This window comes from Drosophila obscura, unplaced genomic scaffold (genome assembly GCF_018151105.1).
Source record: "Drosophila obscura isolate BZ-5 IFL unplaced genomic scaffold, ASM1815110v1 contig_150, whole genome shotgun sequence".
NCBI lineage: Eukaryota > Metazoa > Arthropoda > Insecta > Diptera > Drosophilidae > Drosophila > Drosophila obscura.
Window position 1 is genome coordinate 1,957,103 of NW_024542736.1, and position 12,547 is coordinate 1,969,649.

Consider the following 12,547-nt stretch of genomic DNA (forward strand, 5'->3'; position numbering starts at 1 on the left):
AAATCTTTTTTGAAGGTAACCGGAACAGAAAAGAAATCAATTCCCATTCCTCATATTTTTAATTGGAATTTATAGGCAATTTTTACATAGATTATTTAGATATTTGGTGAAAAGCGGATAGAACCGGATAGATATTAATAGTGGAAGAGGAAAGGAAAGGTGCAAGGAGGCTGAGAAAGTTTGAAAATAAAATCAAAAGATGTCGCGCAACTATCCCGCTTAGTTGTGCTCCACAACTTCACTGCGCAGTCGCTTGGCCAGGGTACGGCGCAGCTGGAGTGCTGCATTGTCCTCGCTATCTAGCGGCGCGGCGAGCTCCATGGTCTTGCCGCCGTTCTCGAGCAGTTGCTGTGCCACTTGGGCGGAACTGGGACGGGCTCCTTCGGCTCCCTGAGGACTGCCACGGGCCATGGTCTCCTGCAGCTGCTTGGCGCGCGCTTGCTTCTTGATCTCCACGATTTTGTCGCGCTGCTGGCGCAGATACTCCTGACGCGACGTCACATCGGTGGGATCCACACGGTCCTCCTGCTCGAAGAACAGATTCAAGCGCTGAAACTTGTCGTTGACCAGATCAAGGCTGGCCTCCTGGTCGGGTGTCACGGCAGCCTCCGGACTCTCCAAACCATCGTCCACGGTTTTGGCAATGAGCTGATCCACGTCAACGGCTGCATCGCTGTGGATTAAGTTATCATGAGAAGGGGAGCCGCATTCATTCACATTCAGTGCCCAACCCACCCCTGATCGGAGCCAGTGGCGCTGTTGCTGTCACCCTCGTCCACGGAATTTTGGGCCAATTGATTTTTCTCTATCAGATCCAGGGCCTGCAGCTGCAGCTCCACGTTGCGTTGCGTCATCATGCGTATGAAGATTTTCACATCATTGGCGGCCCATATCTAAAGAACGTTCAGACGTGACATGACGATGTTTGGACGATGCTTTTGGCATACAGCACCTGCTGGAACAGCACCTGATGGAACTGGAAGGGATTCTCGCCCTGGCCCTGCTGCCGGCCCTCCAAGCAGGCCAGCTCGAATTGATCTGGCGATATTTGCATCTCCTCCATGAAGCTGCCCAGCATGTAGTCGACCAGGTTCTTGTATTCGTCGTGAATCTGTAGGATTTCCTCGTTGTTCTCGTCCAACTGCAGATTGGGATCGAAGACTGCACCAAGGCGCAAGATGCACGGCAGTTAGGAGATGACGTGGCTGAAAGGTGCGGTGCACCGGAAGTCTTACCCAAAGATCTCTGCTCGATGAAGGTCTGCAGCGGTGCGTTCCAAACAGGTCCATGGAGGAAGCAAACCAGCGAATCAAAAACCCAGGAGTCTTCTACGGACATTTTCGATGCAAGTTGTTCAGGTGACTCAAGTGGCATAAACACTAATGCCGTAATGCAAAAAGTGTAGTCAACATTTGCTGGAAACATTTGTTTGGTCCTTGCAAGGACGTCGTTGCCCTGACAACAAACCCACCCAGCCCGAGAGACCACAACCGCAAGGGTTGTACAGGGTTGTATGGGTAATAAAAACGCTTGAGAGAGCTTCGACAATTGTTTGTTTCTGTTTAAAAACTATTAAAAACTATTATTTAATTTACTTCATAATCATAATATAGTTTATATATATCGGTTTTTACGCATGGATGTTTAAACAACTAAATAAAGTATCCAAATTATATATATGTAATTGGTATGTGTGTGTGTTGGTGTGTGTGTGTTGGGATTAGGGATTAGACGACAGCATATCATATACAATACACACCATTCATATAAATACTATGTATAAACTATAGTGTTTGTTTTTCGCTTTTTTTTTTTCTTATTTTCTAATTATTTATTTTCTTTTATTTTCCTTTCCGTTTTGTTTTTTGTTTTTTATTTTGTATATTTTTGCTCGCGCATTCTCTATGCGCATGTGTTTTGCATTTTGCATTTGTATTTGTTGCTGTTCAATCAATCAATCAAAACAAAAACCAACAACTTGGAAGGATATATGTATGTATGTATGTATGTATCTGTGTATCTCATCTCTGTATCTGTACTCTCCACAGCTACATTATTATTGGGCATGCAAATGTGTCTGGGAAGGGTGTGTTGTGGGTGTATTGAGGGTGGTGTGGAATTTACGATACGATCGCTTTTGGTTGCTCCAGGGGAAACCGTTTTTGCTGTGAGAGTTGATTTTCGTTTCTTAGTTATGTTTAAACACTAAAATAAATAAAAGTAGTACAGTACGCACACGCACATGGCAGATACGATTATTAACAAATAACTTTATTACTTCTGGCGATCGAGGGCGAAACGTCAGTCAGTGTCTTGGGGGATATGGTGTGAGTGAATCAGGCAGGATAGGGACTGAGGCTGGAGCTGCAGCTGGATTGGGGTTTGGGTCTGGGTACTCTGGTATGTGCCGCCGCCTCCCACTACATTTCGTTTAATACAAATTATGTGTTTTTTGTATATTTAATATGAAAAGAACTTACATGGAAAACGTAAGAAGACTATTTTATTTGTAATTTATTGTTATTTGTTTGTTTGTTTGTTTGTTTGTTTCCCCCCACTTGTTTTATAATTTACGTTCTATTTGTAATCAATTATAATTAGTTACTTTTTTCTTGCTTGCTGTCAATGATTTGTGTGTGTGTGTATGTGTGTTTGCTTGTGTGTGTGTGTTCGATAATGGTTCAAAGGTAACGCAACAACTGATTAATTACACAGTCAGACAAGCGTCTGGCCTTCGACATGGTTCCATGTACAACAAAGAGAGAGAGATTGTTTCTACACAAATCCATCTTTCAATCTGTACGAGACCATTCTCAATTGCTAGTCCTTATGTTGCTGTTGCTCTGTAACTGTCGCGAGTGGGTGCAAGAAGAACAATTATCGTCTAATTCGATATAGAGGCTGACTAAATTATATACATGGTTCATTGGGTCAGAGTGTATGTATGGGTTGTTGGATCGCCTTTCCAAATGTTTGATACTTCTAACTTGCATGAACAGAAATTGTCAAGCTGGCTGGGCCGCTGGGGGGGCAGGGGCACACTTGCTGGTATTTACAAAACAATTGCTCACTGTACGTGAATAGTCTTGTCTTAAACGGAATATATATATATATATATGAATGTATATATTTAATTTCTCCGCTAGTTTGCCATTAAAAAATTAACACACATTTCTTACAAGTAAATATGTATGTGTATATTTTTACTCTGCTTGAACACATTACAGTGCTGTCTACCCGATCTGTGCTCGTATTACAAATTCAATGAGATAAGCCTCAGGGGGGGACCTGGACCTTGCACCCAAGATTTGTTTACTGTAGCTGTCGGCTGTTGCGTAGACAGCGCTTTAATATACATATGTATAGAACTGCGATTGGCAGGGAGACACCTGTCCTGTCTTGTTAGATAGGTAAAATGGTAATGGAAATTAACTCTAAAATATAACTACGGATATAGGCAAAATACGTATTGCAATTGTCTTTGAAATACCACAAATTATTATCCAAATATTGCACAAAATTTTTAAGTTTCTCCACAACATTCCAGCCACCAGCCCACCAGCCAACTTCACAGGATCTGTTTAAGGGATCTGCTCTAATCTAACCACTCATTATCCACATCCTCATCCTGCTCCTCCTGCGTGTGAGTGTGTGTGTGTTGCAAGTGTCTCTGTTTTACTACTAAATACATGTTTATTTTGGTTTCGTCGTTAATGCTTTTCCAACATTTCAAAAAACAAAACGCACACAACAGAGCACGTAGCATATGCTGTGGGGATGCCTGGATCGCTCGCTGATCGCTGATCGGTGTTCGGTTATGTGCGGCTGGACACACATACATAGTTAATTGTATTTTCATATGCATATATATTTGAATATATATGTATATATATTTTTATATATATATATATATGTATATATTTTTATATCTATACATATATATATATATATTTTGTTTTTGTTTTGTTTGTTTAGATTTAATTTAGTAAAGTAAGATTTATAATTTCTTGTTTTACTTTTAGGTGTTCGCTTTCCTTTCAAATAAATTTTTATGCTAAAATTTAACTTTATGTTTTCTTGTTCGATCTTACATCGTACCGCTATCTCCCGTCTCCCATCTCATCTGCTGTGCCTGTCGTTGCCGCAAAAATGCATTAACAAGCTGGTTGACCATCGATGCTCGACGACCTCCTGGTCGGCTTGGCTCGCTCGGCTCCTCCTCCGCCTCCTTCCCTACGTTCTGTTCGTTGGTGTTGGTGTGTGTGTGTTAGTGTGGGTGTAGGTGTGGGTTATGTGTGTACTAATTTATAATTGATGCCACCCTGCTGCTCAGCATCTGTCAACTATGCCAGACGCGCGCGTTTTTGTGCTTGTGGCCCATCAGAGTCGTCCTCGTCCTCCTCGTCATCATCCTCCCCGGAGTCGCTCTCATAATCGACCAGGCCCTGTAAGCAGCGAATAGAAAATGTAATAATATAGCAATATAAATATTTGGATTCTATTTATTTAGTTTACCTTCTTGGTCGTCGACTTGTCCGTTTCGCTATTCGCCGAGTCTGTGCTTGCGTCGATGCTGGATGCCACCAATTCTTTCTCCGCCACAGCCTGGACGAGAAGGCCATCGAGCTCGCTTGTGGTGCCAGGAGGCGGCTGTGAGTCGGCGGACTCGATATCGGGATCGGCCACAATCGGTGCTGGGGCCAGATTGGGGGCAGCCGATGTAGCTGCCGCTGTCACGGACGCGGCGATCGCGATCGTTAAAAACTGACTGGCCACAACCTGAGCTACTGTCGCCGAATCGCAATGAGAAGCGGCTGCCGACGTACTCGGCGGTGACGATGAAGATGAGGATGAGGACGCCGAAGAGGACGTGGACGCTTCAAGCGATGATGATGATGATGATGACGACGACGATGATGAAGAGGCGTTATCTGTAGGCGATGGCGATAGCGCCAACTCCTGATTCTGCGGCGTCTCCACACCGCTCAACTGCTGGTGCAGTTCGGCGATCTCAGGCTGTGTCTGCTGTTGCTGGAATGGGTTCTGCTGCTGTTGTTGCTGTTGTTGGTGATGCTGCAGTGCAATGTTGGCAGCCGCGGCCAGATGCACTGCAGCCTGGGCCTGCTCATCGACAATGCCCGCCTCTGGGCTGCTGCTTCCACTGGCCACGGGAGCACCAGCACCAGCTGCTGATGCTGATGTGGCAGTAGCAGTTGCAGTGGCTGTGGCTGTGGCAGTCGCTGTGGAATTCAGATTACCCAGTAAACCGCTGTGGGGTGACGTACTGTGCGGCGGAGAAGATTTCTGCTGCGGTGATTGGTTTTGCGGGCCATTCTTTTCGCTGACGGCTGAAAAATGTTGTCACAGAAAATTGTGTATTTAAACTACCCACGAGTATATTTTTAGGGCTCTTACATTTGATGACATTGTTGTATGTATCGATTTCCTCGGTGAAATCATCCTCTTCATTGAACCACATCTCTTCCTCCTCTTCCATTTGACGCTGATCCCTACGAAACCGTCCACCACTGCGTATGATCGGCAGGCCACTGTTAGGTTACAAACCAAACATAAAATAAAATTAGTTAACCAATTCTCGAGGATGGAAACACCCCCCTGGTGGGGGGACAAGACACCTACCCATCTGTACGATTTTCCATCTTGTCGCGATCCTTGAGTCGATCCTGGTACTGATCGTAGCGATTCTTTAAATATTTGAATGTCTGCACATATTCGATTTCATCAAATATCTTGCTAAAGTTCTCCACGAAATAAACGCACAGGGTGCGTATATCCTCGAGTTTTATAAACTCAAACAACTCCAGAATGGCCGACTCCAATAGATTGTAGCGGCCATTGTTACGAATAAAGGCATCCACAACCGGCGCAAATAAATTGCACTTGACAATGTGTCTGTCGCAAAAGTTAAAGGCATAAATAATCGAACTAGAGTCTCGAACCTTCGGTCATTACCTGTTGTAGAACTCATCTTTGAGTGCAATTATCTTGCGCAGCAGCCGCAGGGCGCCGAGTACAAGGAACGTGTGTGAGCTCTTCATCAGCACCAGAATTTTCTTGAGGAGATCCTTTTGCAATAAGAAATTCTTAATGTGGTAGCTATGATGCTCCACGCAGAACGACAGAATGTCCAAAACGATGCCAAGCAGCTGTGCAGTCTGATAATCTTCGTTTTGCGGACGGTCGCCCAGCGTATTGACAATCAGCGGAGCTGTGGAGAGGAAAGTTGGTTACCACACAAGTCGCCTTGGAAATGGAGTGCGCCACGACTACGACTCTTACCAACTAAAGTCTGAACACTGTATTTGTAGAAGAAATTGAGAAAATCGCCCTTCTCGGTGAGCATGTTCTCCGGCTCTAGCAGGATCTTAACGATCCCCATCAACTGCACCGCAATCCCCAGCTCCGGCTCCGAGTCATTCAACATTTGTTCGATGGCAATGTTCAGCAGCATGCGCTCCTATATATACACACACACACACATATAAAATACACATTAATCTATGGGGAAAAGCATCTTTTGTTGTTGGTGGAAACTTACGCCCTCCGGCCGGTTGACCTGGTTCAGAGTGTAGTTGCGCACAACCAGCGGCGAAAACTCCACAATTGCCGTCAGTATGTCGATGGAGGCCGACTTGGTTTTCTTGTCGTTCATGACCAGCGTCAGCTCCAACGCCTGCAATATGCCCAGGCAGGTGAGCGTCTTGTAGAACGAGTCCTTGCCCTGGGGCTGCAAGTTTTGGGCAAAGTTGCAGAACTCCTTCAGAAAGAGGACCGTGTCGCGGCGCTTGGCGTCGCCAGTGGCCGGATCCGTGAGCACGGCAAAAACGTCAAGCAGGAATCGCTCGTCGTCCTGAATCATTGTGACAATCTCCACCTTATTGAAGAATATAAAGCTGGAGAGCGTGTTCAGCATGTTGTCCTCGACGAAAACCGACGGCGTGGGTAGAATGATGTCCTGTATGTACTGCACACGAAACGTCTGATGGATTTTGGCCAGCAGGTCCTGGTTCTTGATGGGAACAGCCTCGCGGAACTTTGCCCACTGCTTCAAGTAATGGCGATGCTTCTTCGGCTGGGCCACACTGGGATCGTACTCGAGACAGCCGACCACATCGAAGATGGTGTCATCGGCGAACATTATCTCGAAGAGGGCATTCTTGTTCAGCAAGAAGATGTTCTTGAATATTTCGAACAGATGATGCAGCCCCTCGGTGTTGTCCAGATCCTCGCACACATGGAACAGGTTCAGCAGCTTCTTGATGTAGTTCTCCGACTCCAGGGCCATCGACAGCTTCTCCTTGCGCAACGGTGTGGAGAGACAGCTCTGAATTGTCTCCGATATGTCCTCGAGCCGTGATAGCTCGCACGGGGGCAGCTCGATGGGTGGCGCTGTGTCCGACATGTCCTCAAAGCGTTCATCCTCCGACTCTTCCACAATATCCTGTGTAATCTCCACCGAAGGATCTTTGCCCTGGACCTGCAGCAGTTTACGGAAGAACGAAGAACGCATGACAAACGCAATGACATTGGCACAACAGAGGCAGAAGCAGCAGCACATGTTGCTTGTACTTGTGCTTGTGCTGCTATCTAGGATCGCTCATCAATACTAACCTGACATATTTTCTCCCAAATCTCATCACAACCAGCCTTTTCCTGAAAACTCAGAGCCAGATCAAAATTATCGCCTTCGGACCAGACAATCAACGTGTCCTGCTGTTTTTGGTATGCCGTATCCGGTTGTATTTTGCTCTCCAACAGCAGCGATCCATCCGATTCGGCGCGCACCAGCAGCGAGATACCTGCAAGATCGTTTGGGGGGAAGACGGCACTTAGCTTAGCCCATGGACCTACAGTACACAATGTAAGCTATATACTTACCTTTTAATCGGTCGACGTATGTCGAGGAGACATGTCCCGTGCCGCGATCGTCCCACTGCCGCTCCGCATTCAGTGCGTACAACTTGACGCGTCGGCGGGTATCCGTAGTCATGATTAAGCCCTGGCGTTTTCAATATTCTCGTTCGTAGCTTTGGGATTCAATGTTTTTGGGTTTTTTCTGTTTATCTGTGATTTCTCTTGTGATTGCGCGTTGTGGCTTGGAACCACAAGTAATGGGGGCTAGGCTACGCTACTACACTAAATTAAATTAGGATTTTGAATTTAAAATTCAAAGGATTCGGCTAATCTCTACGCTTGACTTGTACATCCATGTTATGCTGATAATTCAGCGCCGGTTTGGGGGGGTGGGATCCTGTTCCGGTCCGGTTGTACACAATGCCACGCTGGAATGCAAAAAATCAAATGCGGATTATTAAGATATACAAAAAAAAAGCAAAAGATTGCTCCCCATTCAATACGCCGCTTCGATTCATGGCACTGTTTATCTGACATTTAAAGAAGTCGCACTGCGATGACGTCATTCTGGTGAATGTCTTTAAGGGAACGCTGCTGCACAAACACGTTTAATTGAATCTTTGCAATATTTGAAATGAAATCTCGCGAAAAATTCAAAAATGTATGAATGAAATGTGAAAGCTGCTGCTGCTGCAGTACATCTCTATGGTGTCGTCGTGCCTGCGTGCCTGGTCATGCATGTATCTGTGTATGGGTGCATTCAGAGAGAGAAAGAGAGAAGCGCACATTCGGATGAGAAATGCCAAAAAGAAGAAAAACACAAAAGAAAATTTACTTTTGCCCGGTCTGTTTACAAACATTAAACGCTTTTCATTAGATCTCTCCACGGCAGCAGCAGCAGCAGCAACACTCTCCACAATCTCCGCTCTTTCCCGGCTGCGGCAGACTGTGTGTGGGGCAGGCAGGCAGGCGCTTTCGCCCCACGGCCAGCAACCAGCGGCGAGTGCAAACACGCGCGCGATGAAAACAAACAGTGGCGAGAGTGCGAGTGAGAGAGTAGTTGAGTGGGTGGCATGGCATCCACCCAGTATTAGACTATCGCTCAGACACGGCGAAAATCAATGAGAGAGCGAGTATAAAATATTGTGTGTAAACAGAACGAAAACGCAAACTAAAGCAAACTACGTCATCGTTGCGGAAGTGTGTGTGTGTGTACTATTGTGGATACCACATCTCATACATACATATTTGCGTCACCCTAGATCACTGCACATCGATATGAAACCTTCACCTGTCCCCGCCCGCACTTCCCCCATTCAAGGTTGGGTGTTGAAAAGAAAAATGCGTGTTGCGCCCGCTCTAACACGATTTTCACAACGATTACGATGGAGAGATACGAAACGGTATACTATACGATTCATACGGAATATAGTACTTGTTCCAACGAAGCGCCATAGGCCAATTCCGTGCTGATAAGACGAGCTCCGGAGTCTAGTGAGCGGCTGGCAAAGTTGTACCAAAACAAACGCAGCAAGAGGCAATTCAAAACAAATGCTGAGAGAGCGAAGTTTACGCAATCAGCTGCACAAAAAAAAGAGATATGTTTTGGGCTGTTGGGGTTATTAATAAACGGCAGTTGGACTATTTGAATGGCTGCCAAATACAAGGCGGCTCGCGAGCCTGGAGTCATTGATAAAAGAGTGAGAAATGGCCAGAACGACAGCTCTGTTCAGCTTTATTGCCCAGCAACAAAAGAGAACATGGAGTTAAGTGGGGGGGAACTCGAAAGCACACACACATAGACACCCACATGAACACACGAAAGCTGCAGTTGGCTGTGTATGCGTTTCGAAGAAAGCAAGGAAAGGAAACGAGAAGAGAAGGCAAGCATAAAAACGAAAGGATGCAGGACACAATTCGGGGGAACGCGTACGTTTCTTTCGGTTCCGCTTTGGGCGAGTTCGCTCCACACAATGAATGGCACAGTGCGGAAAAGGGCTGGGCAGGGGGGGAGAGTATGGGGAGAAGGAGCCTGTTTAACGGAAGAAGTTACGAACGCGTCGTATCTTGTTTTTGCATGCATGGCAATGTGTGCAGAATACGCGCGCGCTCCTGCGCGTGTGTGCGTGTCTGTTCCTGTATGCACATTTTGGGGTGGTATTGGGTCGTGGCCAGAACTCGAAAATTCACAAATAAATACTGCCCGCACTCCCATTCTGGCCCGAAATGCAATGTCAGCAATTTTCCATTTATTCTTTTTTTAATTTCTTTATTTTCATATGCGATACACACACAAACTCTCACTCACTCACGCACACACATGCACCGTCTAGCAAGTACATCGGTTTTTTGGCCGTCTCTTTTGCGGTTCATTCAATGAAATTATTGCGAATGGCAGGCACAAAACAGAATCGCAAACATTGCAGCGTATTTCATCGAAGAAGGAAAGAGAGGTACAAGAAGAAAAAAAATGCCGTCTTCCCCCAAATCAACACACCCGCAAAATCTTCTGACGCATGCAATTCTTGTCAACTGATTGTGTTTTGACTTGACGACGCAGCGCATTTTAAATGTATACCGTTGTCCCGATATTCGCAATTTTTTTATTTAATTGAAACGCACACGAAAACGTAAGAAAAACATCGGGTACACACCACAGGCGCACACTGGCGCACGAAAAACTCACCTCAATTCAACAGAGCGAAACTCAACACACGTTTGCGTTGTTGCATAAATTTGGACAAAATAATAGCAATGAAATTACCTCCAAATTGGCAATAAACCATAGACAGCAACAAGCCGGACTACTGGCGTAGGGATTTAATTTGGCAGGATATTTTCCAATTATTTGCTTTCGGGCAATCATACGCGGAGGAGTACGTGAGAGAACGAATCATGTACACACACTCGAAAATACACACACACACACACATGGGCAGAGACACGCTCAGACAACACAGAAGCCGCAAGAAGAGGACAAGAGCAGGAGAGCGGCGCGAGGGGGTATATTGAATCTTTTACCAAAAAGTTTTACACTCACGCTGCAATTTGTTGTTTCTGCCTTTGTTTTTGGTGTCTGCGCTTGTTCGCATTCGTTCAGCTTTGATCAAATTTACGCTTGCGCATATTTATTATTTACCACGCGCTTTGTAACAATTTATCTTTTGGATATTTCTACAATTTTCCGCGGAACCGACGCTCGAGCGTTTGGCTGACCCGACGACGATTTTTTTTGTGCTATGTGTGTGTGAATGTTCGCTGCAGACGCCATATTGTTTTTCGTCCAAACAGTGTGCAACAACATAACCATCGATATTTATGTGAAATATCGCCGAATGGAAAATATTCAAAACCTGTAATGCATCAGTTTAAATTCTGTAATATAATGTTCCAACACAGAACTATACGTGTTTTTTTAAGATTTGCCTTTAATAGTTTTTCCGAAGCTCTTTACCCTATCAATTTCCAATTCATAATGGTCGGGAATAGGCTGAGCACAGTGTTGAGCAGCGAGTACACACATCGTATCGATACTGGATATAAACAATAACAAACAATAATACATGGAACCGGAATTGACGAGAAAGCGATTTTACAGCCTGGGTGCTAAATATGCCGGCTCTACACAAGAGGATCTGGAAGTGTACATCAAAAACTACGGAGGGGACGTGGTGCGAATAGAACTGGTGAACCGCCAGCATGGGGCTCAGTGTCAAAGGCAGCTGCACCGGTTTCTGGTGCTCCTCTCCGTGTCGACCGTCTACTTCGTCAGCGTTTGGTGTCTCGGGGACAAACTCACTAGCTTTTGGCAGCCACGCATCCTGTATCCCATTCTCATTGTTACGACTCTTGCAACTGTAATTGTTCGCACCGCCTTGGCTCTGGTTAAAACTGAGAAATTGTTCTACAGTTGGGACATGGCCCTGCAAACGGAGACGGTGCGATCCTTTGGCCGGGAGTCCGTATTTTGTGTGCAGCGCGGACACATTCATGACATAGTGCTCAATGAAGTGATTGAAAACGTGAGCAAGTCCTTTTTAGGCTTTATTTAATTATAATTGATTGCCATTTTAGTTGGATGTGAAGTACATGCTAATCTTGCGAACCAGAGGCAGCATGTTCAAGAAACGACCCATAATACCAATGTTCAATGTGAGTCTTGCGCTGCCATTCCCCTTATACTGCTAGTCATATTTCCGTTTTGTTGTTGCAGAGCCAGTCGCCCTCGTTCGAGTGCTTGCAGCATATTTACCAAATCCTGCATCGATACTGGCTGAATAGCGATAAGGATCGATCGGAGCACGCTTACAACAGGGACGAGCCCGCCAGTGTGGCGTCGCAGAGCTCTTCCAATTTTTGAAGCTGTTGATTATGATGTTTATTAAAGATAGAGGGTCGTTTAGTGTATTTAAAAGTTTTCGTACCTGTGGTGGCATGGGCGTGTATTCCTCCTGCTGCGCAGGATCTGCATCCAGTTGGGGTATATTGAGCTGAACATCCAGCATCTTACACTCGCCGTTTAACTAAAAATGCAAAAGTAATTCATAGCAACGGCCCAATCGTGAGTGTTGCGGAAACCTACCGAATTGCGGAGATCTGTTGTATAGAACTTTTTGATGATTTTGCGATACAGATCCAGGTAACAGGCGGTGCTACTATTCGAAGTCTCTTG

The 12,547-nt window shown here is 45.5% G+C and overlaps 3 protein-coding genes across 6 annotated transcripts; 1 reads left to right on the forward strand and 2 right to left on the reverse strand.

The window, feature by feature from the left end:
- Window positions 1-3: 3 nt before the first annotated feature.
- Window positions 4-2,155, reverse strand: LOC111081269 (cilia- and flagella-associated protein 36). Its single transcript, XM_022377321.2, has 4 exons — window positions 1,236-2,155; window positions 953-1,161; window positions 736-893; window positions 4-673 (listed from the first exon to the last, which is right to left on the reverse strand). Exons 1-4 carry the CDS (start codon window positions 1,423-1,425, stop codon window positions 220-222), a joined length of 1,011 nt encoding a protein of 336 aa, XP_022233013.2. The 5' UTR covers window positions 1,426-2,155; the 3' UTR covers window positions 4-219.
- A 95-nt stretch (window positions 2,156-2,250) lies between these two features.
- Window positions 2,251-11,120, reverse strand: LOC111079593 (serine/threonine-protein phosphatase 4 regulatory subunit 3). Of its 4 annotated transcripts, none has more exons than XM_022374870.2 (10): window positions 10,916-11,120; window positions 7,901-8,303; window positions 7,633-7,830; window positions 6,560-7,498; window positions 6,301-6,478; window positions 5,974-6,229; window positions 5,641-5,913; window positions 5,416-5,549; window positions 4,516-5,348; window positions 2,251-4,445 (listed from the first exon to the last, which is right to left on the reverse strand). In XM_022374870.2, exons 2-10 carry the CDS (start codon window positions 8,009-8,011, stop codon window positions 4,344-4,346), a joined length of 3,024 nt encoding a protein of 1,007 aa, XP_022230562.1. In that variant the 5' UTR covers window positions 8,012-8,303; window positions 10,916-11,120; the 3' UTR covers window positions 2,251-4,343. The 4 variants fall into 4 exon arrangements, with proteins under 4 accessions (XP_022230562.1, XP_022230778.1, XP_022230625.1 ...); XM_022375086.2 differs by having other exon boundaries at window positions 7,633-7,820; window positions 7,900-8,303; XM_022374933.2 differs by lacking the exon at window positions 10,916-11,120 and adding an exon at window positions 10,640-10,871.
- Window positions 11,073-12,295, forward strand: LOC111081443. Its single transcript, XM_022377544.2, has 3 exons — window positions 11,073-11,897; window positions 11,950-12,027; window positions 12,089-12,295. The coding sequence occupies exons 1-3, from the start codon at window positions 11,439-11,441 to the stop codon at window positions 12,233-12,235; spliced, it is 684 nt and encodes a 227-aa protein (XP_022233236.2). The 5' UTR covers window positions 11,073-11,438; the 3' UTR covers window positions 12,236-12,295.
- Window positions 12,296-12,547: the final 252 nt, after the last annotated feature.

Bases quoted from the DNA above. Each gene is read 5' to 3' on its own strand.
- LOC111081443 (XM_022377544.2), top strand. From the start codon at position 11,439: ATGGAACCGGAATTGACGAGAAAGCGATTTTACAGCCTGGGTGCTAAA. The intron at 11,898-11,949 runs GTGAGCAAGTCC...TTGCCATTTTAG, and splicing joins TCAATGAAGTGATTGAAAAC to TTGGATGTGAAGTACATGCT. The intron at 12,028-12,088 runs GTGAGTCTTGCG...TTGTTGTTGCAG, and splicing joins CCATAATACCAATGTTCAAT to AGCCAGTCGCCCTCGTTCGA.
- LOC111079593 (XM_022374870.2), bottom strand. From the start codon at position 8,011: ATGACTACGGATACCCGCCGACGCGTCAAGTTGTACGCACTGAATGCG. The intron at 5,914-5,973 runs GTAATGACCGAA...CTTTTGCGACAG, and splicing joins AAAGATGAGTTCTACAACAG to ACACATTGTCAAGTGCAATT. The intron at 4,446-4,515 runs GTAAACTAAATA...CGCTGCTTACAG, and splicing joins ACAAGTCGACGACCAAGAAG to GGCCTGGTCGATTATGAGAG.
- LOC111081269 (XM_022377321.2), bottom strand. From the start codon at position 1,425: ATGTTTCCAGCAAATGTTGACTACACTTTTTGCATTACGGCATTAGTG. The intron at 1,162-1,235 runs GTAAGACTTCCG...GCCTTGGTGCAG, and splicing joins CATCGAGCAGAGATCTTTGG to TCTTCGATCCCAATCTGCAG. The intron at 674-735 runs GTGGGTTGGGCA...CTTAATCCACAG, and splicing joins GCCACTGGCTCCGATCAGGG to CGATGCAGCCGTTGACGTGG.